The sequence below is a fragment of the Poecile atricapillus genome, chromosome 12 (genome assembly GCF_030490865.1).
Source record: "Poecile atricapillus isolate bPoeAtr1 chromosome 12, bPoeAtr1.hap1, whole genome shotgun sequence".
Lineage (NCBI taxonomy): Eukaryota > Metazoa > Chordata > Aves > Passeriformes > Paridae > Poecile > Poecile atricapillus.
The window spans coordinates 1,961,409-1,986,203 of record NC_081260.1 but is presented as its reverse complement, the minus strand read 5'-3'; the positions used below and the strand labels follow the sequence as shown (position 1 = coordinate 1,986,203).

General features: G+C 46.8%; 1 protein-coding gene across 2 annotated transcripts in view; it reads right to left on the bottom strand.

Moving 5' to 3' along the window:
* LOC131583792 (vascular endothelial growth factor receptor kdr-like) overlaps positions 1 to 24,795 on the bottom strand; it is a 126,639-nt gene that overhangs the window by 49,525 nt on the left and 52,319 nt on the right. For both annotated transcript variants that reach the window (XM_058848250.1, XM_058848251.1), the window contains exons 5-11: positions 23,606 to 23,765; positions 22,048 to 22,184; positions 20,458 to 20,617; positions 19,604 to 19,721; positions 17,784 to 17,959; positions 7,300 to 7,450; positions 4,524 to 4,629 (exon numbers count right to left, since the gene is read on the bottom strand). In XM_058848250.1, coding sequence (XP_058704233.1) covers positions 4,524 to 4,629; positions 7,300 to 7,450; positions 17,784 to 17,959; positions 19,604 to 19,721; positions 20,458 to 20,617; positions 22,048 to 22,184; positions 23,606 to 23,765 — 1,008 coding nt within the window. The remainder of the gene's footprint in view (positions 1 to 4,523; positions 4,630 to 7,299; positions 7,451 to 17,783; positions 17,960 to 19,603; positions 19,722 to 20,457; positions 20,618 to 22,047; positions 22,185 to 23,605; positions 23,766 to 24,795) is intronic.

Below are 24,795 nucleotides of genomic sequence, written 5' to 3'. Positions count from 1 at the left end.
GCACTCTCTGCTGAGCTGAACAATGATTGATGTGAAACCTGCAATTGCCTTCAAACTTTGTGTGTCTGCCCTGCAAATGCCATCAATGAACCGCTCAGAGCCTGGAAATTTGCAGTTCCCAATTTCCCTGTCCCTGTGAGAGGCAAGGACACATTCCCAGTTGCCATAGGGCTGTCCCACCCTCAGCTCCTGCACAGGCAGTGCTGGCATGAGCCTAATTAATAACAAATTATTGGCATGTCGTGTCTAGACATCTTCCTATTGGGAGCTGGATGGGATCCTGGGAGTTCACTGCATACCAAACACAGCCCAGGCTTGGATTTGAAATTAAGGACTCCATTTCCTATTACTTAACCTAAAGGCCACCCAATACTGCTAGCCCAAGGAAGGGATTATTAACTAATAAATAATTACTAGGGAAGAATAAACTAAGTTTAAAACTCAATAAGCAAAGGAATAAAATGACTGATTTCTGAAGAACAGCTCTGACAAGTAAATAGAGCTTGCTGCTGGGACAACTCCTGATGGAATAGTTCAATAAAGTCCATATGTAATGTTCCCAAACTGATAAAAATAAGTTATTTTAGAAGCAGCCAAATAACATTCCCCAGCCGTGCACTGTGAGTGTTTTAAGACATCTTGTAGTAAGGACAGAGCAACGAGACCTTTTTTAAGCTGGAGCCAGCATGAATTAATATCTCTTGTTATTCCTTGCTTTTTCTTTCCTTTGTCTAATCCCTGCCGTCCCCGAGAGTTTTAGTGAACAATCTTTCCTCACTTCGTTAGCTCTCAGTGGGCGAGGATGAGGAGTGGAAAACGTGGGTGGAAAACTTCTCAGCTGTCTGACTCTGGCAGAGCTGGGCTGGAGGTGGCTGCAGGGAGGTGGAATTATAGGAACTTCAGCAGGGACCCTGCACAGAAAGCATTCAACTCACTCCTAATCCATCCACTTGAGTGGCACACGAGAACACTTGTTTGCATAGGCTGACAGTCCTGATCCAGGATTGGAGTTCATTCACTCAAAACATGCTAAAGGATGGGCTGAGGATGAGTGAGAAGTCTGGGAGCTGGCTGAGACCTTCCAGCTTTGCTCCCACCTCTGGCAGGGGGGGGTTCTCTCCCTGGTGCCTTCCTCAGTGTGAGCAGAGCTGGGTGGTCAGGAAACTGGACTAACTGGGCTGGAACTGGGCTAACTGGAGGTTTGAGGTGTCCCTGGAGGAGCTGTGGGATGGACTAATCCCCCTCCAGCCCCTGGATCAGGTGGGTGAATCCTGGCTGGTCCTGAGCAATCACCACTCCCTGCTCCTTCCTCCAGTGACTGCAGGCTTTTTGTTCTTTTTGTTCCTTCAGGAGGTTTCAACTTGGCATTTTGGGGTTCATTTTCTTGAGTGGTTGTAAATTTAGGAGGTCAGAGAAGACAAAGGGTGAGTTCTGCTGCCCCTGCTGCTGGCCAGGCTCTCACCAGAGCCAGCAAGAGCAGCTCCAGGTGCTCCTGGGCAGTGCCTGACACACCTGGGCTGATCCCAGGCAGCGGCTGCTGTGTCCCAACCCCATCCCTGTGTCCCCTTCCAGGGCTGGAGAAGCTCCTTGAAGTGACAGGTTTGAACAGCCTGGCTGAGCTGCTCACACACATTTCACCACACACATCCCACTGCTCTAATGTAATCTTTTTGCTCCTTCAGGAGGTCTAAACTTGGCATTTTTGGGTCAGTTTTCTTGAGTGGTTGTGAATTTCACCAGCAGAAACACCCACGTGGCCTGGCCACTCTCATACAGACATGAAAGGGAGAAAATAGATGAAAAGAACCCCCCAGTGAGGACTGAATTATGCATGAGTCTTGCTATTCCCTTCTGCTGGTCCCAAGCTCAGGCCAGTTTGTTATTTTGCTAACAGGAAAGAAAATAAAACAGCAACCTAGCTCCTTGTGACTTGAAAAGTCAGGCAGTTCCTGCAGTCACGGGTGTTACACCTGGTGTGAAAAAGCAGATTCAGAGGAGCCATGCAGTGCTTAAATCCCAAAGTGAGAAGTTCAACATGGAGTCAAAACCCCAGGAAAAATGAAACTATCACAGTGCAACTGCCCCCACCACTGTTTGACCAAAACTTCACTGAAGTGCATCAGAACCTGAACCACAACCTTACGCTTTTCCTCAGGAATGAGACTCTTAGGAAGGCATGAGGAGGTGAAATTCACTTTCTCTATCTGTGGAATAGTCATGGAATAATCATGATGAGGATGATGACAAGAGAGCTCGATTTTACATGGCACTCCTGTCAGGAGATGTCTGAAGAGCTTCATGTGATCAAAGAGCACCGGGGGTTTGCTGAGAAAAAACATTCTTGCTGCCCTGCCAGCTTGCTTTGGGCAAATTTCTGGATCTGGTGATTCCAGGGGAGTTATTCCCATGTTTTTAGCAGCTCTAAACAGTTAATGCAAGTTTTCACATGTGGCTGGACCAGCTTTTATTGCTGCAGCTCCCAAGGGTGAACTCTTGGGTGCTGACAAATCCTAGAGCCCAGATGAATTCCACCTTCTGCCCAAGACTCCAGTGCTCATGGGACAGGCTCAAATCCCACAGGAAAATCCCTGAGCTCAGCTAATCCCAGGTTCCTAACACAGCTCCTCAAAGCTCAGACTCCAGCATCTTTATTTCTTCACCTCCTTGGTCAATGAAGGTGAATTAATTGCTGGGACATGCTGGGAATGGATTTGGCTGTTTCCTATCTGTTCCATTCCTGGTGGGAATAACAACTGATAAAACTCATGGAAAAATCTGAAGACTTGTTCCTCAGTGACTTTTTAAAAAATGGTATTCTATAATATAAAGTCTGCAATTAACACAGAGCCTTGAACTTCATAAAGGGGGAAGGAGAGGAACTGTCTGCAACATAAGCAGGGAGTGAAACCTGAGATTGCTGTAATTTAGTTATATTCATTTCAATAAATCTTAATCAGGACACAAGAATTAATAGGAAACACCTCAGACTGTGTTGTCAGCCCGGGAGAAAAAGAATGAATATAATATAAATTGTGAAATTGTGTAGCTTGTAACTTTAGTAATGAAATATGTAAAAGCTGATTATCTATCTATCTATCTATCTATCTATCTATCTATCTATCTATCTATCTACCTATCTATATCTATGGAGACAAACAGCAGCTCTGAGAGTCTCAAAGCTCTTGTCAGCCCATGCAGCAATCAAAAAGTCTTGGAAAAAAGAAGAAACTTTGAAGGTAAAAGTCACCAACCTCCATTTTTATAAATAATTAGCACTTTTAGGGGGTTGCTTTTACCTAGGATGTAGAATTCCTGAATAATCATTAAAGCCAGAGCTTAAGGGGCACTATGCTATCTAAATAAATCCAATTTATAAATATCTCCCAGCAATGGAAAAAGTCGGGAATGAGGGTGAACACTGATTTTCTACTTCCCAGCCCAAGCTTCATGTTTTCAGAGCTCTGGTTTGGATTATGTTTAGAACTGGGAAGTCTCCCTGAGAAAGAGCAGATGGCTGAGGCACTGATCCTGCCAGATGCTGATGCAGTCTGGACCCAGTCCAGACGAGCACTTTAGCTTTGTGCTTAACTTTAAGCATGGGAGTAACTCAAGAATTATCCCATGCTCAGAGGTGAAGCAGGATTTGAACAGCAGCATCCAGCACCCTGCAGGAACACACATGGAACCTTCTGGAACTTCCACCTGGGAAGCTGGAGCTCCAAACCCACTCCTGGAGCCAGCAACCCCTGCAAGTCCAGCAGGTAATCCCAGCCAGAGCCCAGCAGAGCCAGGAGATCCTGAATCCACAGCAGATTCCCAGCCTGGACGTGTGGAACATCAGCCAGGATCACCACAGTGAGGGACACTGCACAGGCAATTAATTCCTGGTGGGATCTCTGCAGATCACACAGGCAGGGTGATCCCAGTGCTGTTGGAAAGGGGAGCAGGCAGGGAAGTGTCTGAGGAAGGTTTTCATTGTGCCAGGGAAGTGTTTCAACCTGAGAGCTGCACCTCTGGAATCAGAGCAGGTACCTGTGGCACTGGCACCACACTCCTGGGCAGCTCCTGCTGCTGGGAGTAGAGAAAACAGGGCAGGAAAAAGGGGCAGGATAAAGGGGAGAAGGATAAAGGGGGCAGGATAAAGGGGGCAGGAAAAAGGGGGAAGGATAAAGGGGGCAGGATAAAGGGGGCAGGAAAGAGGGGGACAGGATCAAGAGCCTTCCAAGTGTTTCATGAACTCAGAGTCTTTATCAGCGTTCACATCACAGCACCCTCGAACTGAACCACTCTCACACTTTCTCAAGAGTGAGGGAAACACAGAAGATTTTGACCCAGAAGTCTTGGGAGAGTTTAAACAGGGTGTGTGACATCATTCCCAAACCCCAGCACTCATAAACAGCAGAGATCTGGGATGATCCCAGCACTGGGGAATTCCAAGCATGCTAAGAACCCTCAGCAGCTTGGGAACCACGAGCTGGGGGTGAGCATCCCCTGACACCATCCCCAGACCATCCCACACATACCTTCAGTTTATCCCCCAGCCTCTTGGGGGTGTTCTCGATGCTCCTGATCTTGTTTCCTATGACTGTGTTCTCCCAAACCTCAACCTTTGGCCCCTCAGGATTGCACCTGGAGGTAGAAAAGCAGAGACGATGTTCAAGGCAAGCAGGGGGGTGTATTGAAGAGAGAAAATGTCAATCTTAAACAATAATCTTGGGTCTTAAATACTCCTAAGTGCTGCTGCTGGAGTCTGTTACTTCTTTGTGAAATTCCTCCATTCCTTCTTTGCAACATTTCAAAATTATTTACAAAGCACCTTGACAGAGGCAAACAAAATCAGTGCTTGACCAACAGTGAACCCCTCAATCTTTGCAAAGATTAGAAATGGAAAATACCTGACAGTTAATTGAATAATGGGAGTTTTATCTGGCTAATGTAAGTTATATTTCCAAATTCAAAATGCCAGTCCCTCCAAACTGTGGGGATGTTGCTGAGTGTCTGTCTGTGCTCAGCTTCCAACAAAAAGTGTTGAGAGTGTAGAATGGATAAATACTGGGAGAGAACAGCAGGAGGTCCCTTTAATGCTGCACATTCCACAGAAAACATTTCTAAATCTTCATTTCGGAATATGGGCAAGGAGCAGAGTGTGTAACACGTCGTGTGGGAAGGTCCAGGTGCTGCTGCTTCATGCAAATTGAGATATTTGTGTTCTTTCCTCAAGGTGAAATGAGGTTTTCCAAAATCTTCTGCAGGTCCCTTAGGCTCTCAGACATTCTGTCCATTTATTAAATAACTTCAGACTAATAACTAATAACTCTTTATGCCTTAGCATTTACCTCTAGCAAAAGATTTCCCTTCAGATCAGTTTAGTCCCTATTTTATTCAATCTCTTTGTTTTGGTATAATATTGTTTCCACCTTTGAAATCTTCCCTCCATTATTATTACCATTTTTTTTTTTTCAAAGTATGCAAGCTGCAACAGAGATACCTTAATGGTAAACAGCTTTTGTTCTTTATTGAACAATTGCATTATCCAGGGCAAAAAACTTTTCTGTCTTCCTCAGCTTGCTAAAACCAAGCAGAGACACAGTTCTTCTCACTCCTAGAAATGCTTTGAGAAACCACGGGGTTTCAGGAGGTAAAATTGACTTTTATAGGTGCTGATGCTGCAGAAAATTCCTCCATAAATCAGCTGTGCCTTTGCCAAAGCCACACAAAGCACAGGGGCACCTCCCTGGGTCAGGGGAGGCTTTGCAGCTCTCAGAAGAGCCTCATTAGAAGATCTTGAGGGACTTCTTGCAAGGCACAATCCTGTCCTGAGGATGAAGGGGAAAAGCTGAGAGGAAGTAAAAATCACATCCCAGCTCTAAGGAACAATGCTGGTGCTCAGGGACTCAAAGGGCACTGCTGAGGCAGAGTGGGGGGAGAGAAAGAGAGAGAGAGGAAGTCAGACAACAGAAGGAAATGGGGGCTGTGTCATTTCCCACAGGAATCCTCCTCCAGCTTCTGCTGCAGCGAGATAAGGCTGCCCCTGGGGCCAGCAGAGGTAGAGCCACTCTGCAATTGTATTTAAATTGATAAAATCAGAGAGCTGCAACAAGGGTTATGTGAGGTCCTTTGCCACCAGGTCACTGGTTTGGATCTGGTTGAGTTTGGCACTCATGGCCAATTCTCTCCCCCAAGACAGGTCTGGAAAAGATTTTGGGTCACCTCTGTGGCTTTCCTAAGGATGCAGGACCTGTTTCCACGTGGTGTTTCCACTCTGCTCTTGTTGAACCCCTCCCAAGCAGAGTCCTGTGCCTCCTGCTGCCCTGCAGAGCCAATAAAGCCATCAAATCCTTGCGTTTATTCCCAAAAAAGGTGGGTAACTGCGGGATTCCTCCCTGGGGCAGGCACACAAGCCAGGGCTGGATCACCCAACATCCCTGTGCTGTACAGAAAGCCTGGGAAAGTATTTCTCCCCAATTTCCCCCTCTCTCATGGCTTCCCATTCACAGCAATAAATGAGTGAGAAAATAAGGCACTATCCAGCAATTTTCTCCCTCGCTTTCTAGATCTGTCTTCCTTCTTTTAAAATGTGTGGAAAAGCCAATTTCATCCCTCTCACTGCAGGAAGGAGCTGACGTGGTCAGGATTGTGCAGGACATGCCCAGGGGCTACCAGGGAAGGATGGGCATCAGCCAAGGCCTCTCTCTGCAGACCCCTCTGCTCAGGGAACTGCAGGAGCAAGGGGAATGTCTCCTTAAGCAAATCTCCAAAGGCATCCTGCTTTTCCCTGGCCTCCTTCCTCTCTGGCAGCTCTGACCCAGTGACTTTGCTGGCAAAACCTGCAGCACAGAAGGGTCCCCAGTAAGACACAATTCCCTCTCCCAGCTTCAGGGACACCTGAGGCTGCCCCAGGAGACTGAGTAGTGGCATGAATCCCATATGGATTTAAGGAAGCCAAAAATCTGTCTGGAAATTGTCTGGAAAAAGCTCTTGAGGGGTAAAAGGTGTGATAGCTCTGTCCACAAATCCTGCTGGTTTTCTTTTGTCAAGTATTCACAGCATTCAACAGGGCTAAGGTAAGTTAGAGGGGCACTGTTGGTCAAGGTAAAGGAAAATTCAATGATCTTTAGTCACTTTAAACTTATTTAACACAATTCAGGTAATGCACAAGGTGCACAAACACAACCAGACGCCAGCTGAGCTCAGAACCCTGGACATCTTCACTCTGATTGTGATTTTAGCTCAGATAAATAGGATGGAGTAGAAAGCAAACCTGACTGGAACATGTTCATCCATGGGGACATCACTTACAGGGTGTCTGTGATGTTGCAGGGCTGCCACTTCCACTGGATGCTTGGCTCGGGATTCCCGCTTGCTGTGCACGAGATTTTGTGTTTGCTTCTCAATTCCACCTTCACAACCTTATCAAAATCGGTCTCCTTTTCATAGATCTTGGGTCTCTCTAAAGAAAAAAAAAACCCACAAAAATGCAAATGAGCAAATTTACATCCATAAAAGGTTTTGCAACATTTTGCTGGGAGAAGTGATGATCCAGTGAGGTGCCTGGTGTTGTGGGGAATTTCCAGCAGTTCTGCAAATATCCCTTCACAGAAACAAGGGTGTTGGTTGTGGTATTTCACAAAACACATTGCAATGCTACCACATTCATCCCAATCCCTTTTAAATGCTGCTGGGAACCTGCTGGGCTTCTGGAAAATTCATGCCATGGAACATCTCTTGGTCAGGGCTGCAGGATCAGGATCAGCCCATGGGCTGTAGGGAAAATGGGATTGGAGGGCTGATGTCCCCTCCTGAGAGGAACCTCATCAGGCACCAGCTCCTCAGGGCTTTGGGAAAAACCATCTTTTTCACCTGAAGTCTTTCCTTTTCTGTGTGTGTAACATGCACTGGATGGAGGGGAGAAGAAAGCGAGGGAGGAGAGGTGTGGGGAAAACACTTGGAGAGAAATGCCAAGAAATTCTCACCAACCACGGCGAATGCCATGAGAAATGTCACAGCATTACTCACATCTGGAGGAGCTGCAAGATCACACCCTCAGACTGGAAATCTCTCTTTTTGTGACACTTTCAGGGCTGCTCGTTGCCAGCAGGAAAGAAACACTTTGTCCTGTCTCCTTCCAGCTCCCACGGGAAGGCACGGAAAGGAGGAATAACGGGAAAAAAGCCCCAAAGTGAACTGAACTTTTGCTAACCTCGGACAGGGTGGGTTTGAGATTGGGGTGAAAGCACAGGCTCTTCCCTTGTGCAGACAGCTCTGCCCATCCCTGGCTGGATCTCTTTGTCTGCTTCTCATAACAGGAAATCAAACAGATTTATTGGTGGGGTGCCTGTGTGGGACACCCCTGTGCAGCCAAGGGAGGCTGCTCTGCACCAAGCCCTTCTGACAAGCTGGGAAGTGAATGGAGATTAGATTTCTATTTTTTGGGCTAACTTATTTTTTTCTGCTGTCAGGGAGGGCCCCAGATATGTAAATATGAGCTATTGCCCACCTCATCAATCTTGAGCCCTTTCCCTCTTTTTATAAAATAGTCTTTCTTTGCCTTCCAGCCCTCTTAGGAGAGCACTGACCAGGCTGATCCCGTGCCTTGTTGGGACTCTCACTTGGCATTTCTCATGGTCAGGCTCTGAAAGATCTTCTGACCTCACCAGTGCCTGAAAACACATCAGCATTTCCTTCTCCACCCCATGGAAGCATTGACTGGAGTAGGTTCAGCCGTATCCCATCCTGTCATAAAACACTGGCTGTTCAAAGGACCTTCAGGAGGTCCTGGTTTACATTTCCCCTGAGAAACCCAAATGCTGGCCCCTGTTTGGTGTGGCTCCTGTTGAGCTGAGCCAAAGGATTCCACGTGCTTGGAGATTCCTGAGGAACTCACAGGACAAACTATTGGAACTAATGGTGAATTTCTTTAGCTTGCATTTCATTTCCCATCAATAAATTATTTCTGATTATAAAAAGAATTCTGTAAATTCTCCCCAGAGGGAGAAGCACATTTTTTATTATCTCGGACATTTCTCTTTTCAGCTTCAAATCCTGGCTTTGACATGTCTGGGCTGACCTCACAAGCGTGATTTCACTTGAAGAAAGACTCGAAGTTCAGTGTGAAAGGTGACTCAAGTGTTGATTTTTAGGCTGTAACAATAAAACTTTACACACTTGGGCAGGGGAACTGGTGTTTGTGTGTGTGAAAGAGCAGGGGAAAACAAGGACTGATCACAAACATTTAATATCAGGACGTTTTTCTATATTCTTGGTTGACTGGCATTTAAATTGTCCTTCTGAAAAAGAAATAATAATTTAACTTGCTCCAACTCTAACAAGAACAGGAGTGAGGAGTGAATTCTTCATGTCACAATTATGGCGCTGTTAAGTATGACTTGAGACCTAAAACGAGTCCAAATGATTCATCAATTGAAATAATCATTATTTATGATCAAGCAATTATTTTTTTTTAAGTGTGAGGGGAAACGCCTCCCCATCTGTTCTTTCACAGGGTGGGGTGCTGGCTGATTGTGGGCACAAATTCAGAGATTGAAGAACTTTTCCTATTGTCTGTGCCTTTCTCCTGCAGAGGTGGTGTCACCCTGCAGGTGACCCTGCTCAAGTGTCCAGGATGGGGACAGAGCCCTTCCACACCCCGCAGTGCTCCCTGCAGGCTGCTGGCTCTGGAGCACTGAGGGTTTAGGGGGGGAAAGTGGGGTCTTCCTATGAGAGATATTTTCTGGGATTAAACCTTTCCAACCCTCTGCCATGGTAATTCCACCTCTGAGTGTGCCCCTGCAGGTAGATGAAGCTTTGCCCTTCCCCTTGCTGGGCCAAATCCTGTCTGCAGCAGTTGCCTCCATGGGTGATAAAAACCTGATTTTAATAGGTTAAAAACTCTTTAATGGCAATTTTCATTCTGTCTCTGGTGGTTTGTAGTAATGTAGGGGGTATAAAAGGAATGTTAGACTGCCCGTTGTGGTGCACCTGCATTCCTGCCAATCTCACGCTGTATTTTCAGAGTTCTACCGTCAGGATCTTATCTGTGGTAACAGCTGTGAAGAGAGCTGGTTTCTGGGGTGGGACTGCCATTTTGGATTGGCTCAGACTGGCTGGTTCCTCAGGGCTGGCCTTTGCACAGTGGACAGAACCTCACCTGCAGAGGGGCTTTGAGCCCGGAGCCTGGCATTACCGAGGGTGCCCCTGGCAGAGCTTCTCTCTGCCTCCCCTTCCAGACAGGGCTTTGACTCTGAGCAGCACAGGGATTGTGCACAAACCCTTATCCCTGGGGGTCTAAATCCCTCTGCCAGCACTGCCAGGGCAGCTCTTTCCACCCCTTTCCTTCGCTCTGTATCCCACTGTGGCTCCCCAGGCCCTCCCCAGGCCCTGCTCCCCTCAGCCATGGCTCTCCCCAGGCCCTGCTCCCTTCAGCCATGGCTGTCCCCAGGCCCTGCTCCCCTCAGCCATGGCTGTCCCCAGGCCGTGCTCCCCTCAGCCATGGCTGTCCCCAGGCCCTGCTCCCCTCAGCCATGGCTGTCCCCAGGCCCTGCTCCCCTCAGCCATGGCTGTCCCCAGGCCCTGCTCCCCTCAGCCATGGCCCTCCCCAGGCCCTGCTCCCCTCAGACATGGCCGTCCCCAGGCTGAGCTCTCTCAGGCAGAAGCCAAACAAACCTTAAAAGCTTTCTGCTCCCTGGCTGTGTGGGGAAGGCTGTGCAGATGCCTTTAACAGTATCCAAATAAATGGCTTTTCGTCCTCTCTGGCTCCAAGTGTGATTGTATCCCCAGCTCGCCTTGCAGAGGTGCAATTGCTGCTGTGAGAGCTGACCTGAATAACTAAAGACTTGGCTGCTGCTGCACTGGGAAATGCAATCAAAAAGCACTTCTGCTTACTGTAGGTTTCAAATTGATCAGCATTATGCAAATCTCACCTTCCTCTCTGCTCTTATCTCCAGTTTGTGGCATTAGGAGCAGATAATATGCACAAGGATTAGGACATGAACCCAGCCTCTTCTCTCCCTGAATTCCTTGCAGGTGCTGTGAGGGGTTGTACACCTGTCACCCAAAGGAGCATCCAAACATAAAGGACAGAACAGAGAAAGTTTCTCTGCATTTTGTAGAGAAACTTTGCTTTCCTTTCAGTGCCCTCTGACTGAACTGCTGTTTATGCACCTTCCCACTACCATTTAAGCTGCTTCAGAAAATCTTTTCACATTAAGCACATCATTAAAATAACATAGAGAGGCCAGTGAAGCATTAATCTCAACCTTAGCTACTTTTCCTGACATGGGGCTTCATTAAAACCCTTGATGGAGTTGCAACTTGTTTTCTATTTATCTTTTCTGTTTCCCAAAACCCAAGAAAATATTTGCACTTGGGAGCCTTCTATCTGATGTTTGTACAGTACTTAATGGAAATCCAAGTGAATATTCTGTAAGATAGAGAGGCAAATTTCTAGTGCAGGCTTTGACTGGGAAAGGGTGAAATTTCCCCCAGAATAAAACCCAAAAGGGAAAAGTTGTCTGGGTTGGCTTCACATTTCTTTCCTTTCCTTTTTATTAAAAGGAAAGAAGGAAAAACACTGAGTGAAATGACATGAAAACACAACTTTGGTTTTAGACTGACCACTGCATTGTGTTTGAGCCTGGCTGATTTTGGCTGGGGTTTTTTTGGGGGGCTGATTTTTGCTGTTTTTTTGTTTTTCCCATGCCCTGCACCCAGAGCTGCTCTCAGGTGGGTGCACAGCCCTGTCCCCATGGAACCTGCGAGGAAACAGCTGAAAACAGCACCCAAAATCTCTTCTGTGAGTCAATACCACAACTAGGAATAGAATTAGGGACAGAATTGTGCCTCTGTCTGATCTCCAACTGCTCCATTGTGACCCTCTGGAATGGGCTGAGAATGCCAAAGCTGGGAGAGAAGCAGGCACTTGGATCCTGGAGGAACAAAAATGAAGAAAAATCTCAGAGGACTTGACCTGCCCCACAGGGAATTTTGGTGTTAAAATGGCAGTGCAGCTTGGTTTGGGTTTTTCTGACCTGTGTCAGAAGGTCAGAAAAGACTCCTGGATGTCTCTCTTCCCAGAGCAGGAAGAAATCTCTTTTCCAATGCTCTCCCAGAGCTGTCATCCACCCCTAATGCAGCTTTGGGGCAAAAAAAAGGGATTTCTCTTATCTGTCTCTCCCCATCTTATTTTTTACAGAGTTCAGGAAGAGGTAGATAATGAAGAACTGCTCATTTTAAGCAGAGCAAGCAGTTTTGTAGCATTTTTCTCTCTGTCCCCTTTGCCTGCTTTCCAAAAGTCAGTAATGTACCTGCAGGTTGGCTGAGGGACAGCATGGGAAGCACGAGCTGCCACTTCCCCCCTCATTCTGGGTTTTAGGGGCTGTCAGACCGAGATTGCTGCTGCAAATACGTGACTTGAATGCTGCAGATCCTTCTGGCAAACTCCAGCATGCCCCCACCTTCCTCTTCCTAAAATTGCTTTGGCCACTTCCAGCAAAATGAAAATAGCTCATCTGACTTTTTCATCAGGGGCTCTCCTGGGAGCTGCAAGTGTGCCGGGTTTGGATGATGTCAGGAAGAAAACTCTTCAAGATTTGTTCATAAATGTGCAGGAAAGGACTGCTGCAGCCTCCTTGTGCTGCTGCATTTTCCTTTCATAAATCCCCCAGAAGAAGTTGTTTCTCTGCTGCCTGTGCCTGATAAGTGAGGCTGGAAGTGTGGACTGGAGCACTGTGTCCTGCATCCACAGGCATTGCTCCCAGAAGCCAGGAGGAAAGCAAAGCCTTGGACTTGGAAACACGCTGGAACCGTGGCTGGATGGGTTTTATTTTGGGATTTCTAATTCAGCTCAGCTGGCCCAGGAGGTGGAAAATTCGATTTTCTGTTTTGATTTCTCCTGAGTGGTTCATCCTCCAAGGAGCTGGGCAGGAGCTGGATGTGCTCCACAAAGGAAACCCAGCCCTGGCAGGACCCTGGGGAAGGGACAGCATTTGTGTGGCTCAGTCCTTCAGCCTGAACATCAGCTGGATTTTGCCAAAAATAAAAAAAAAATTCTCAGTGTTCAGCTCAGGTATTTCAGTCCACACACAAGGGACTGTCCCCTGTGTCCTGCACTGGCTGTAGCTGAGATTCCCCCACCCTAAAAGCGATTTTCCTCTGCCCTGGCATAGCCCAGATGAATTAACCTCATCCTCAAGGCTCCTTCCCCTCTCTCTGCTCTGCCTCAGGGGGGGGTGATGGGGTTTTGTTCTCATGGATCACCACATATTTCTTGGCTTTTGTGGAGATCACTGGGGACTCCTTTGATGTCCACTCATCCCTTGCAAGCCAAGGAAGGTCAGGCACAGAATTGCCTTTGATTTTTAAACCAAAAGATGAGGATCTGGCCTGACTACAGAGCAGGGCAATGTGCATCAGTCAGAGCTGTGGGGCTGCTCCTGCCCGGTAACAAACCCAGGTGTGACCAGTACCACACACCCCTCACATTCCAGACCTTCCCAGGATCCTGAGTTTCTGCTGCCTGCTGTGGAGGTTCCTTCCAGCCCTTTAATCCTGCTTTTCTTACAGACACAACACAGGCTTTGGGGACCAAGGACTCTACGAGGGAACACAACTTCAGTTGGCTGGAGCAGCTGGAACCCAAAGCGATATTTGCTTGAGGGAGCACAGGAGAGAAACTTTGGGACAAAGAAGAAAGGCAAAGTGCTGAAGGAGTTTATTCATCCCACTTTTGAATTAACTCTTGCTTCAGTACCCTCCTCACTCCCTAGGTGGTGGCCAGAGCACGCTGGCTGCTCCAAAAGGGCTCAGCAGGAGCCCTGGTGGACACAGATGAGTTGGACAAGGGTGAGGATGAAACACAGTCTGCCTGCCCAGAAATAGATTTGAGGGGGTTGTTTATGTTTTGTTCTGAGACTGCTTTGCACTCCAGCCCGGAATAACTCTTTTCTCCCACATTTCTCCTTCTTGGCTGGCTCAGATTTTCAGCCACCAGCTGTTTGCTAGGATTGTTCCTTCTCCTTGCTCCCTCCCTTCCAGATTCTTCAGAACATTATTTTCTTGAAGCTTTTCTCAATAAGAATTTAATCAAACAAAACAAAACCACAGCAACCCGCCGCTTCTTGGACAGTGTTTGATGTGTAAATATGTAAAGAAGGAGCATTTTGAAAATGCAATCAGCTACCTCCTGGGGACCTGAGTCCTACAATGAGCCAAGGTGACTCCACACGGAGATATGTGCTCCTGCAAGAATAAATTCCAGCTGCAGTGGGAGCAGGGATGACCAGAGGCACAGCTAAGCCACTTCTTACAGAGGAATTTTTGGAATAGCAGCACGATTCTCCTCCAGGCCAGGCAGCTCCTTGCTGGACCTTATCCTCTCAGTTCCCACCCTGCAGCTCGGAGTTATTTGCCCATTTTGCTCCCTCTGCACTTGATCCCTCTGCAGGTACTCCTCAGTTTTGTGGCCAAATTGAACTTTGGGGGAAATAGCTCCTCATGTTTGACTCATTCCCACAACACCCTGTGCCCACAGTGGGGCAGAACTCCAGGATTTCTCCCAATTGAATATCCAGGAGGTGACTCCAAGGAAAGCTGCAGCAAGGCAGGGCAGGAGCTGCCCACAGGGCTCAGGCAGGGGACTTCTGATCTTGTTCTTATCCTGCTTAAAGGATTCCTCTGCTGAGGAATAAAACACGCTGCCAAAATTAATACAGAGCAATTTGAGGGTCGAGCCCTGCTGCTGTTTGTACTTTGTTTGTGAAAAACAATTCACAACAATTTTAACTTCAAACTTCCTCTGCACCCAGCCCAAATATGCAGCTGATGGCTTTGTCACAGCAGGCTGAGTGCCAGCTGAGTACCTGTGGCACATTAATGATGAATTGCTGTGAAGAGACTCTCAGAAGAGGGGGCTGTGTGATTACTGATCATTTGTGCACTGCAGTGTCCCCATGCAGCAACAGAAAACACTCAAATGGCATTTATCTCCTCATTCCAAAGCCTGGTTATGTAATTTTCCCTCTTCTCTTTAACAGTGTGGATCAGAACTCACTCCCTTTCTTAGCTTCACCTGTGGAATGAAAGGCTGGTCTGGATTTGGGGAGCAAAGCTGTTATACAAACAGAAATTGCTCCTCACTCTCAGGGTACATGGTTGTTACTCAGCAGGAGGTTTATCAGGTGCAGGCTCCACCTTTTAGACACGATGCAAAACTGATTCTCCAACCACTGCATCCACTTGAAGCCCAAGAGGATTTTTCCATCAGCCCCACTAATGGCTGTGCTCAAATCCCAGCTTCAGTAACTGCAGGCTGCCTCTGGTTCTGAGCAGAGACATTAATCACACCCAGCTCAGAGATGGTTTCTTCCTGGTAATCCCTGCAGAAAGGGGCTACAAAGTGTGTTTTGGTCTCCTGTTGTCTCAGAGTCTGCTGAAACTCCGAGCAATTTAATCCCTTTGGGTGTGATAGCCAGATATCAGTCATGATGGCTGGAGATAAAGTGCCAGGTTATTTGTGGAGAGTTAAGGGAAAAATTCCAATCTGCTTTCAGTTTGGAGCTTCAGAGTGTACTTGAAAGGAAAGCCCAGATCTGAAAAAGCAGCTCCTGAGAAAGCTGTCCCTGCCCTCTGATGGGAAGCACAAGAGAAAGGGCACTTTGGCGAAGCTTCAAGAGCCCAATTTTCCCTTTTTGGGCTCTACCCACCTGAATCTCAGTGAAAGGAGTCTCTCCTGGGCTGAGTGCTTCACACAGAGCACATCAGAGTGGTGCTGCTGCAGGGAGAGTCTGGCAGGGGTGGCAGAATCCCTGGGTGCTGCAGGGATGGCAGAATTCCCTGGATGCTGCAGGGAGAGCCTGGCAGGGGTGACAGAATTCCCTGGGTGCTGCAGGAAAAGCCTGGCAGGGGTGGCAGAATTCCTGGGTGCTGCAGGGATGGCAGAATTCCCTGGCTGCTGGGTGCCAGTCCTGCCACAGCCAAGCAAACCCTCCCTGTCTGCAGCCTCAGCTCCCACCCACAGCACCCCTGGGCAGGGCTTTCCCTGTTCTGCTCTCATTCCCTGACTTTCTGTCACCAGAAAAGGGACACTTGCTCTGTGTTTTTCCTGTGCATCGCCACAGGACAGTTGGGGACACCCCTGCAGCTGCTGGACTTTGAGAAATGGGGTGGTTGCAATTAAATAATTATTGCTGATGAAGCTTTGCTGGGCCCTGGAAAGGCTGGGGATGAGCAGCACCATGTGAGGGACAGGATGTCCCAAGCTTGGACACACCATGGACATGAAAAGCTTGTGCTGGGATGGTTTCATCCTGAAATAGCCTCTTGCTGATAGAAAAAGGCTCTGTTTGTTTTTGGTTGCCTATTTGGGGAACGGCGGCTCCTCAAGGAAACGCTCCCTTCTGCACACAAACACCAATATTTACCTTGACAAGATAGTTTATTATCATTCTGAATTTCTCTTCCTTTGAACGTTTCCGTTCTCTCAAGAGGCAAAAGCATTGTGTGGAAAAACAATCTCAAGTGGACAAATTATGCAGCTTAACACGTTCCTCCTGCTCAGCTGAGCTGCAGGACCTGACCATGAGCATGTTCTTGGTTCCCTCCTCTCCTAAATCACACATTAATTTATGTCTCATTTCAGGTTTTTAACCTATCATATCTTATTTAACATTTTGAATAGGTCAGATGTACCTAAGTGACAAATTCTCTATTGTTTTTAGGAATTATTTCTTTTGAAAGGTGAAATGAGAAAAACACAGCTGCTGGAAGCAACAATACATAAGTGTATAAAAATTGGACAACTGAGAATATTTTTAGGTGTAAAGAGGGTAGGGAGAGAAGAATTCACCACAGAAAAGAGAGCAAACCTGTCTCAATAACTACTCACTGCCCAAGTGGAAAACACCAAGGGGAAGCAGAGCTAACTTTTGCTGATCTCCTCATAATTCAATCTCTGTTGCTAAATTCAATGGATTAAAAGAGGCAGTGGATGTGCAAAGAGTCCACATAATATAATAATGTAAAATAATATATATAATAATATATAAATAATAATATAAATATGTATATAATTATAATAATATATAAATAATAATATAAAATAATAATATAATAATATAATAATGTCCTGCATTATCCAGCCAGGAAGGCTGATAAATGGCATTCCAATGTCTATTTTCCCCCTATGGCAAGTGAACCTGCTTCAGTGCACACCCAAGTTTTCTCCAAATTCCCCTGAAAAAAGAACTTGTCCCTCAAGTGCTGCCAGCAGAGAGGTGACAGAGCAGAGAACACAGATTTAGGAAGTGGATCTGGAGCAGGATGATGGACAGACATAAAAGCCAGGGCAGCTCCTCCAGTTCCTTCCGTCAGCCCCTGGGGACCCTTCCTGTCCCAGCAGATGTTCTCCAGGGCTTTGCCTGAGCTGCTTTGAATTCTCAAGGGATAAAACTTCCAGCCCTTCTCTTGGGAAACTGTACCCCCAGTTCTAAGACCTCTCTACTTGATATCCTCCCAAGCTCCCATAAAAATGTGAAGTTTGTGCCCTTTCCAGGCATTTCCACCTCCCTGTGTGGAGCACTCGGTGCTGTGGCTGTGGGAGCAGGCCAGGGGAAGAGATTTGAATGAGCCAGGCTCACAGCAACTCCTGAGAGCAGCTGAAATGTGGTTCCTGAGGGAGGTGGTGATCTCTGGGCAGTGCTAAACCCTGGGAAGTGCCACCCATTCCTGCTGGATCACACAGAACAGGATAAACAACCCAGCAGAAGGAATTAAACACAACCAGTTCTTACCTGTCACCACCAGCTGCATGGTGAGGTTCTTGTAGAGGCCGTATTTGGGGTTGCTCAGGACCATGGTGTAGTTCCCAGCGTGTTTTGGTCTCACATCTCGTATTCCCAGTCTGTATTTCAGTGGATCTGGCTCGTAGCAGGTGTGGTTGTCCTTGATCAGTTTGCCATCCTTGTACCTGTTTGGGAAGTTCCATCAAGTCTCTTTATGTCCCTGCCAGCCCTCAGAAACCCTGTCACCCACGTTAGAGGGATAAAGGGTCATCCCAGCAAGGGAAATGCAGGTCTGGAATCACTGCTTGGATTGGATTTTTATTCCTGCTATCCTTCCACACCAGAACCGATTTGCATCTCCAGTGCTGTGGGATGGATTAATTCCACACAGGATAAAGGTGTTTTATTTTATCTGAATGAACAGTGCCTCTCACATGCTCAACTATCATCCAATTGCCCCCAAATGAAGCTGGATGGGCAGCACCAAGTGTGGGGAATCATGGAATGGCAAAATGTGTGTCGCCAGTTTTAATTAAAGGAAGAGATTAATTCAGCAGAATTGTCTCTCAGGAGGCCTCTGTGAGCCTTTACTGCTTCTGAAAAAGTTAAATTCTGTGACCTGGAGAAGGTTGGTGCATAGGGAGGTCAGTGAGGAATTCCCAGCCTGGAATATTCCCCAGGAGAGCAGCACCTGCAGGAGAGGCTCTTCTTCCCTGCTCACCCCACAGGCAGGTTTATGGTTAGGCCAGGCTTTGCTACACACGGAGCTTTAGGCTTGGTGGGAGGATGCTGGGGCATTTCCCAGTGCCTGAGGATGCTGGAAACTTCCTTTGCAGTCGTAAAAACAACCATCCTGAGAGACCTCCAACATCAACCGCTGGGGCTCCAAGGGCAGGCAGCTCTGGTGGTCCCAGGCAGCCCCCAAAGAGCTCCATGCTGAGCCCAGGAACAAAGGCTTGGCAGGGAGAAGGGGCCAGTCCCCACTTCAGCTCCTAAAACATCCCCATCCCTAAATAACAGCAGCAATTAAAACCACCTCCTGGCACTGATTCCACTAAAATTAGAGGATTTCATGTTATTTCACTGCTAATAAAATGCAGCCTTTTGCTGCTGCCAGGCTCTCCAGGCTGGCCAGGCACAGGTGCTCCAGGGAAATGCCACCTTCTCTGCCAGGACTGGCAGCTGTCCCGTGGGATTTAATGCACTTACAGATGTAAAAGGCATTGGATGGGGTTGTTAAAGCCAGAGCAGGAGAGAGGACAAATAAAGAAAAAGTAAAGAGAGACTCAGATGTCTCCTGGAGCTGCTGTTGTGTTTCCCCTCCTGTTCAGCAGATCCATCCATCCTGGTGTAGCCTTTAAATTGCTCAGGAGGATTCACTGCAAGGATCTGCTGGCACAGGATTGGAGAACATTATTGAAAAGTTCTGGAGAGAAAGAATTTCTTATGTTAAAAATATCTCCTTTTCCTGTTATCCCCTGCCCCCTTGCAGACTGACCACCACTGCTGGGGGTAAGCAGGAAACCCTTCCCCGAGAGCTTTTTCCCTGGATCTCCCAAATCATTCTGTGTCCAGGGAAAGTGAAACACCCCTTTTCCCTGCAGGGACCTTTCTTGCATGGCTAGGAGAGGAAAACAGCCTGGGAATGAGGGGTGGCTGGCCCAGCCTCCCAGAGCTCCTCAGCTGAGCTCAGCTCTGAGCATTCCCAGCTCCCATCCCTGACCTGTGGGATGTAAAACTGATACTCCAGGCACCAAGGAATGGTGGTGATCTGCTCCAGACAGGATTCCCAGAGGAGCTCAGGCATTCCTGCTGCTGGGGGCACTCACCAGGTGACAGTGGGCCGAGGGAAGGCGTCCACCTTGGCAGCCAGCTTCAGGGACTTGTGTCCTGAGGTAATCTCGTAGTAAGGCCCTTTCTTGTGTGAGACCGTGATGTAGGGCTTTTCTGGGAAGAGAAATGAGCAGGGAGGCTTGGAATGGCAGCTCTGCCACAGGACAGAGCTCACACCTGTGACTGCTCTGTTCCCACGTGGGATTTTTTCCCATATGGACATGCACAGAACCAAATGGATCAGGCTGTTCCCTCAGCTCCCTGTGCAGCCCAGCCTCAGCCAGGAAGGGTGCTCCACATGGAGGAATTCTCATGGAAAACAGAGGATATGCACCAGCACTGCCCCTGGATTGGTGTGGGAAATGCCTGGGGCATCTCCTGTCCATGTGGAGCCTGCAGGATGGATTTTCCAGGGTCCCAGCAACCACACGTGGTGCCAGCTTTTTCAAACAGATCAGCTCACTCAGACATCCCAGAATTCCAGAATGGTTTGGGTTGGGAGTGACCTTAAAGCTCATCCATTCCCACCCCTGCCATGGCAGGGACATTTCCACTGTTCCAGGCTGTTCCAAACCCTTTCCAGGGATCCAGGGGCGGCTCCATCTGCTCTGGGCACCTGTGCCAGGGTCTGCCCACCCTCCCAGGAAGGATTCCTTCCCAATATCCCATCTAAATGCACTTCTTGAATTTCTTTGAAGACATGGGAGCTGACTCTTGTTGACTAATTAGAGGTTAGAGATGATTATTGGTTGAATTCCTCCCTAATTCCATTTCAATCAGATTTTGCAGCCTGGCATTATCCTCTAAGCTGAACCCTCCTGGTCCACCCTAGTTTGGCTGCAGCACTCACCATACACGGTGACAGTGACATTGGCCTCCAGCCTGGTGGCATTGAATGTCCTGCAGATGTACAGGCCCCCATCTTCCATGGTGACATTTTCAATTACCAGGCTGCTGCCGACTTTGTACACCACATCACTCTGGTCCATCGTTCTCCTGGGGTGAGGGTGCTGGGAGTCACAAAAAAGAGGGTCAAAAAGTAGCATAAACCAGATTATTGTGTTCAGCCTTTCCAAGGCTGCCAGGAAGGGAAAGCAGGGATTTGTATCAAAACCATCACATCTCCCCATGGCTGAAATAAATAATATAAAAGGCAGATCAGCAGGAAGAGCTCTTATGTGAAGTTTCATTATCAAGTTGAATAAGAGAGAGAAGCAGAGTGGAAATGTAGAACTTTGTACTGAATTCTGGGCAGGTAAACAGGGGATGCATCCCAGCCCTTCTCCAGGACCAGATCCCAAGGATCTCAGGGTTAAACTGCTGCAGGGTCAGAGCTGTGCCCCAAAGGTTTGGTTTTGAAGGTTTTTTTAATTTATTTTGGTCACAGTCAGTATTTTTTCTGTATTAAAAACCTCCTGCTTTCTAAAAGAAATGTATTATGGCAGAAATGTAATATATTATGACAGCCAAGTGCCAATACAAATTCCTGGGGAATTTTAGAAAGCATTATCGCTTCCGATAGGATTTTTGATCCCAGAGATTTGGCCAAGAAGTTTTACATTTATAATGTTAGAAATATGAGGAGAGTTCATAGGAAAACATATCTTTTCCACCATATGGGGCTCAAGAAACCAAATTCAGTAACACTGTTGTGCTTGGACCTCTATAAATTCTATTTGCTGTTATTTCCTCACTGAAACAAACTCAGACATTCTTTCTGTTTAAAGGAAGCAAATAAAAATTAATCAGTTTTTAGGAATCACATTTTACACCTTTCCAAAAGGCTTAGATGCTTCTTTACAATGTGTATTTTGCTGAACTAGAAAGAAAAAAAATCAACAATTATTTTAATTCTCAGCACCAAAAAGACCCAGGAGTAGAATCTCACACAAATGAACTGATTTGGGAAATGATCCCACTCTGATTTGTTTTTTTTTAGGAGAAGTGAGAGGGTTTGGTACCTCAAGTGTTCAGTCTCTTATTTATTTCTACTTCAAATTTGGCACTTTTGTATTGCATCCACAGAAAGACTCAGAATTTACATTTCATTCTTTGGGGACGATTTCCACAGGTTCAGTTGTGTTTTCCTTTGCTTTTTCCTACTTCAGAAATACCAAAATAGATGGGGAGATTGACAGCTTACAACCTGCAGTTGAGGCTTGTCACTGTGAGACAGCCAGGACAGAAGGAATGAAGGAGTTTTTCTTCCCAAAAAGAAGAAAACACTCCTGGCTTCTCTTGCCAGGGTTTATTTAGTCACGTTTGCAGTTTAATCTGCAGGTTCAAGGAGGGCAGAGAAGTTTTAGATTCATCCAAACACAAAGTTCAATCCATGATAGGTTTATAAACGGTTGGATAATTTCAGAATAATTAACAGTTAGGTTTTGTCAGCCCTGTGGATTTTGGGAGGAGGAGGAATTCAGGAATTCCATGCACTCACCGTGCCACGGGGACACGTCCAGACGAACTCGATGCGCCCATTGATGAAGGTCTCTGCTTTGCACTCCAGCTTGAGAGTTTCTCCAACCAGCAGCTTTTTGGCACTTGCCTTCAGAGCCAGGTTCTGTATCCTGCCCTCTGCAATGGAAGAGGCAAAGCTGTGACCAGCAGCACTCTCTGCAGCAGTCTGGGATCCCCCAGCGGATCCCTGATCCCATGGACAGTCAGGAACGGCCACTCCTCCGTGTGCCACGGCTCCAAACCTCTCATCAGCTCCACAGAAAAGAGTTCCCAAAGCTGACTCCTCCTTTTGAGGGCCTCAGAATGAGAGGATCCACTCTGGTTGGACATGAGATAGTTTCTTCTTCTGTCTCCTGCCCAGCTCCCCTTCCTTCCTGAACGGGATCCCCCATTCCCTGAATGGGATCTCCAAATCCTTGAATGGGATCCCCAAATGGGATCCCCCAATCCCTGAATGGCATCCCAAATCCCCAAATGGGATCCCCAAATCCTTGAATGGGATCTCCAAATGGGATCCCTCAATTCCTAAATGGGATCCCTCAATCCCTTAATGGGATTCCTTAATCCCTAAATGGGATCCCCCAATCCCTGAATGGGATCCCCAAATCTTGCTGTCACACATTTATCAATCCTTAAATACATCAGCTCTGAACTTCCATCATTTTGGGGCCCAGTACCAAAACCACACCTGACCAGTGAGGGTAACACATGACAGAAAGGGATTTCCTGAGTCCTTTTGAGCTGCACAGGGATGGCCTAAGAGGGTTTGTAGGTTTGCATTCATGATTTTAATAAAAAATTACTCCAAGCGGGAAAAAAAAAAGGAGAAAAAGAGAGATTTACAGGACTTTTATTTGGCTGCCACACAAATTTACAAGCCTGTTGTTCAAAGCTGAGTGCTGATTGTAAAGAAGGATGCCATGAGCTAATGGGAATGAAGTCCAAGTAAATAGAAGATATATGAGGGGATAAAGAACATACATGGAAAACAAAAGAAAAATAAATTCTAATTGGTTTCATATAAATGCCCAGCACTCAAAAATTTAATGTTTGGTTGCTTCAAATTCAGATTTTAATTATGAGCTGAAGCTCAGCTGTAAATCTAAGGGATATGATGTAGTAAATCACCAAGAGAAAATCTATAAAAAGCAAAGGTGTGAATTAGCAGTGTAGTGAGGTTTTTATACGACAATCACATCGTGGTTAATGACCAGAAGCAAAAAGAAAGCTGCTGTTTGCTTTGTCCTGAACCAGCAGTTGTTTTAATGTAAATACAGCTCAATCCAAGCAAACAAAGCCTTGGTGGGGTTTGAATAAAACACTCCTGTTTTGTACCACCTCAGCACTTGGTCTTTTTTCAAAACCAGGAGTGGCGCCAGTCCAAGTTCTATTGAATAGGGAGGAAAAAAAAAAGAAAAAGGAGTTTACTTTTAACATTCCAGCTTGGACTTGCTACAGATGCAGCCCAGGGAGATCTATCAGATCTAAGAGAGGCTAAGACAGGCAGGAGCTCCCAGTGGAGCTCCCTGGGCACTCACCCAGTCTCTGGGCCATGTAGTAGGAGTTGAAGACGCTGCCATTGATGTGCGCTGAGCATGTGAGGATCCCGGAGGGCACGAAGGAGTGGGAGGGGATGACAAAGCCTCTCTTGGGGTCCCAGGACATCTTCTTGAAGCTGATCTGTGCAGAGGAAGGGTACTGCAAGGGAACACAAAAACCCTCCCTAAGACAGGAGTGTCAAAACTCAACACTTGGGTTGATCCAGTTCAGGATCCCATGTGTGGGACCCATTTCCCTCATCCCTCCTCTGGAAATCATGATGCCCATCTTGATACGAATTTTGTGGGGTGATCTGTTTGGAGGTGCTTCCTCCCATTTTCCTCATTGTGCTTTAAAAATGTGTGTGCAGTGAGACTCTCCCAAAATCAGAATCATTCACTAACTCACCTGTCTGTGGTTATCTACAAGCTCTGGTCTGTGGGCACTCCCCAGTTTCTCTCTATCCCACAGAAAGTGGGGAGACACTCTCAGAGCACCCCATGGATTTCCTTGGAAGCAGCCTGGGTGACTTAAGAGTGTAAATCACAGAAATAAAGGGACTAAGGCACTTTTTGTCCTAAATTCAAAAATTCTGGGATTCTTGAAAAAACACTCTCAATTCTGCTTATGAGGAAGAAGTGAGAATAGAAAGGGCAAATGTGGAAAATAAACTAGAGCAAAAATTCATTTAATGAGAGTGAACTCCTCTTCTACCCCTGGACAACAGCAGTGCCAAGCAGCTTGGCTTTTGTTGGGGGGAATAATCAGTTTAATGCTATTATTAACACACAGGGAAATCCTCTATTTGCTGGAGGGAATGTAATTTACTCTCCAAAAATTTTAAAAATCCTGGATCATAATGTACCAAAGAACTAAATTAAAATTAAAATGAAAAGAAATTAAAAGAGCTCCCTGAAATTCCCCATTTCAGGTGTTTGCACAGGTAGCTCTGGTTTTCCCAGCAGGAGGAGGCTCTTCAGGACTGAGGATGCTCTTTGGGAGTGTTGAGATCACTTCTGCCCAAAGAATGAAAGGTTTGGGCAAACCTCAGTATGCCTGCAGTTATCTCATGATGATTAACTTTATTTAATTTTGTGCTTCTCCCTCCTCATCCTCATATCCTGGCTGCTCAAAGGTGAGGCGAGGGGAGGTTTTCCTTTTCAGAGAGAGCCTGATTTAACTTTGGGAG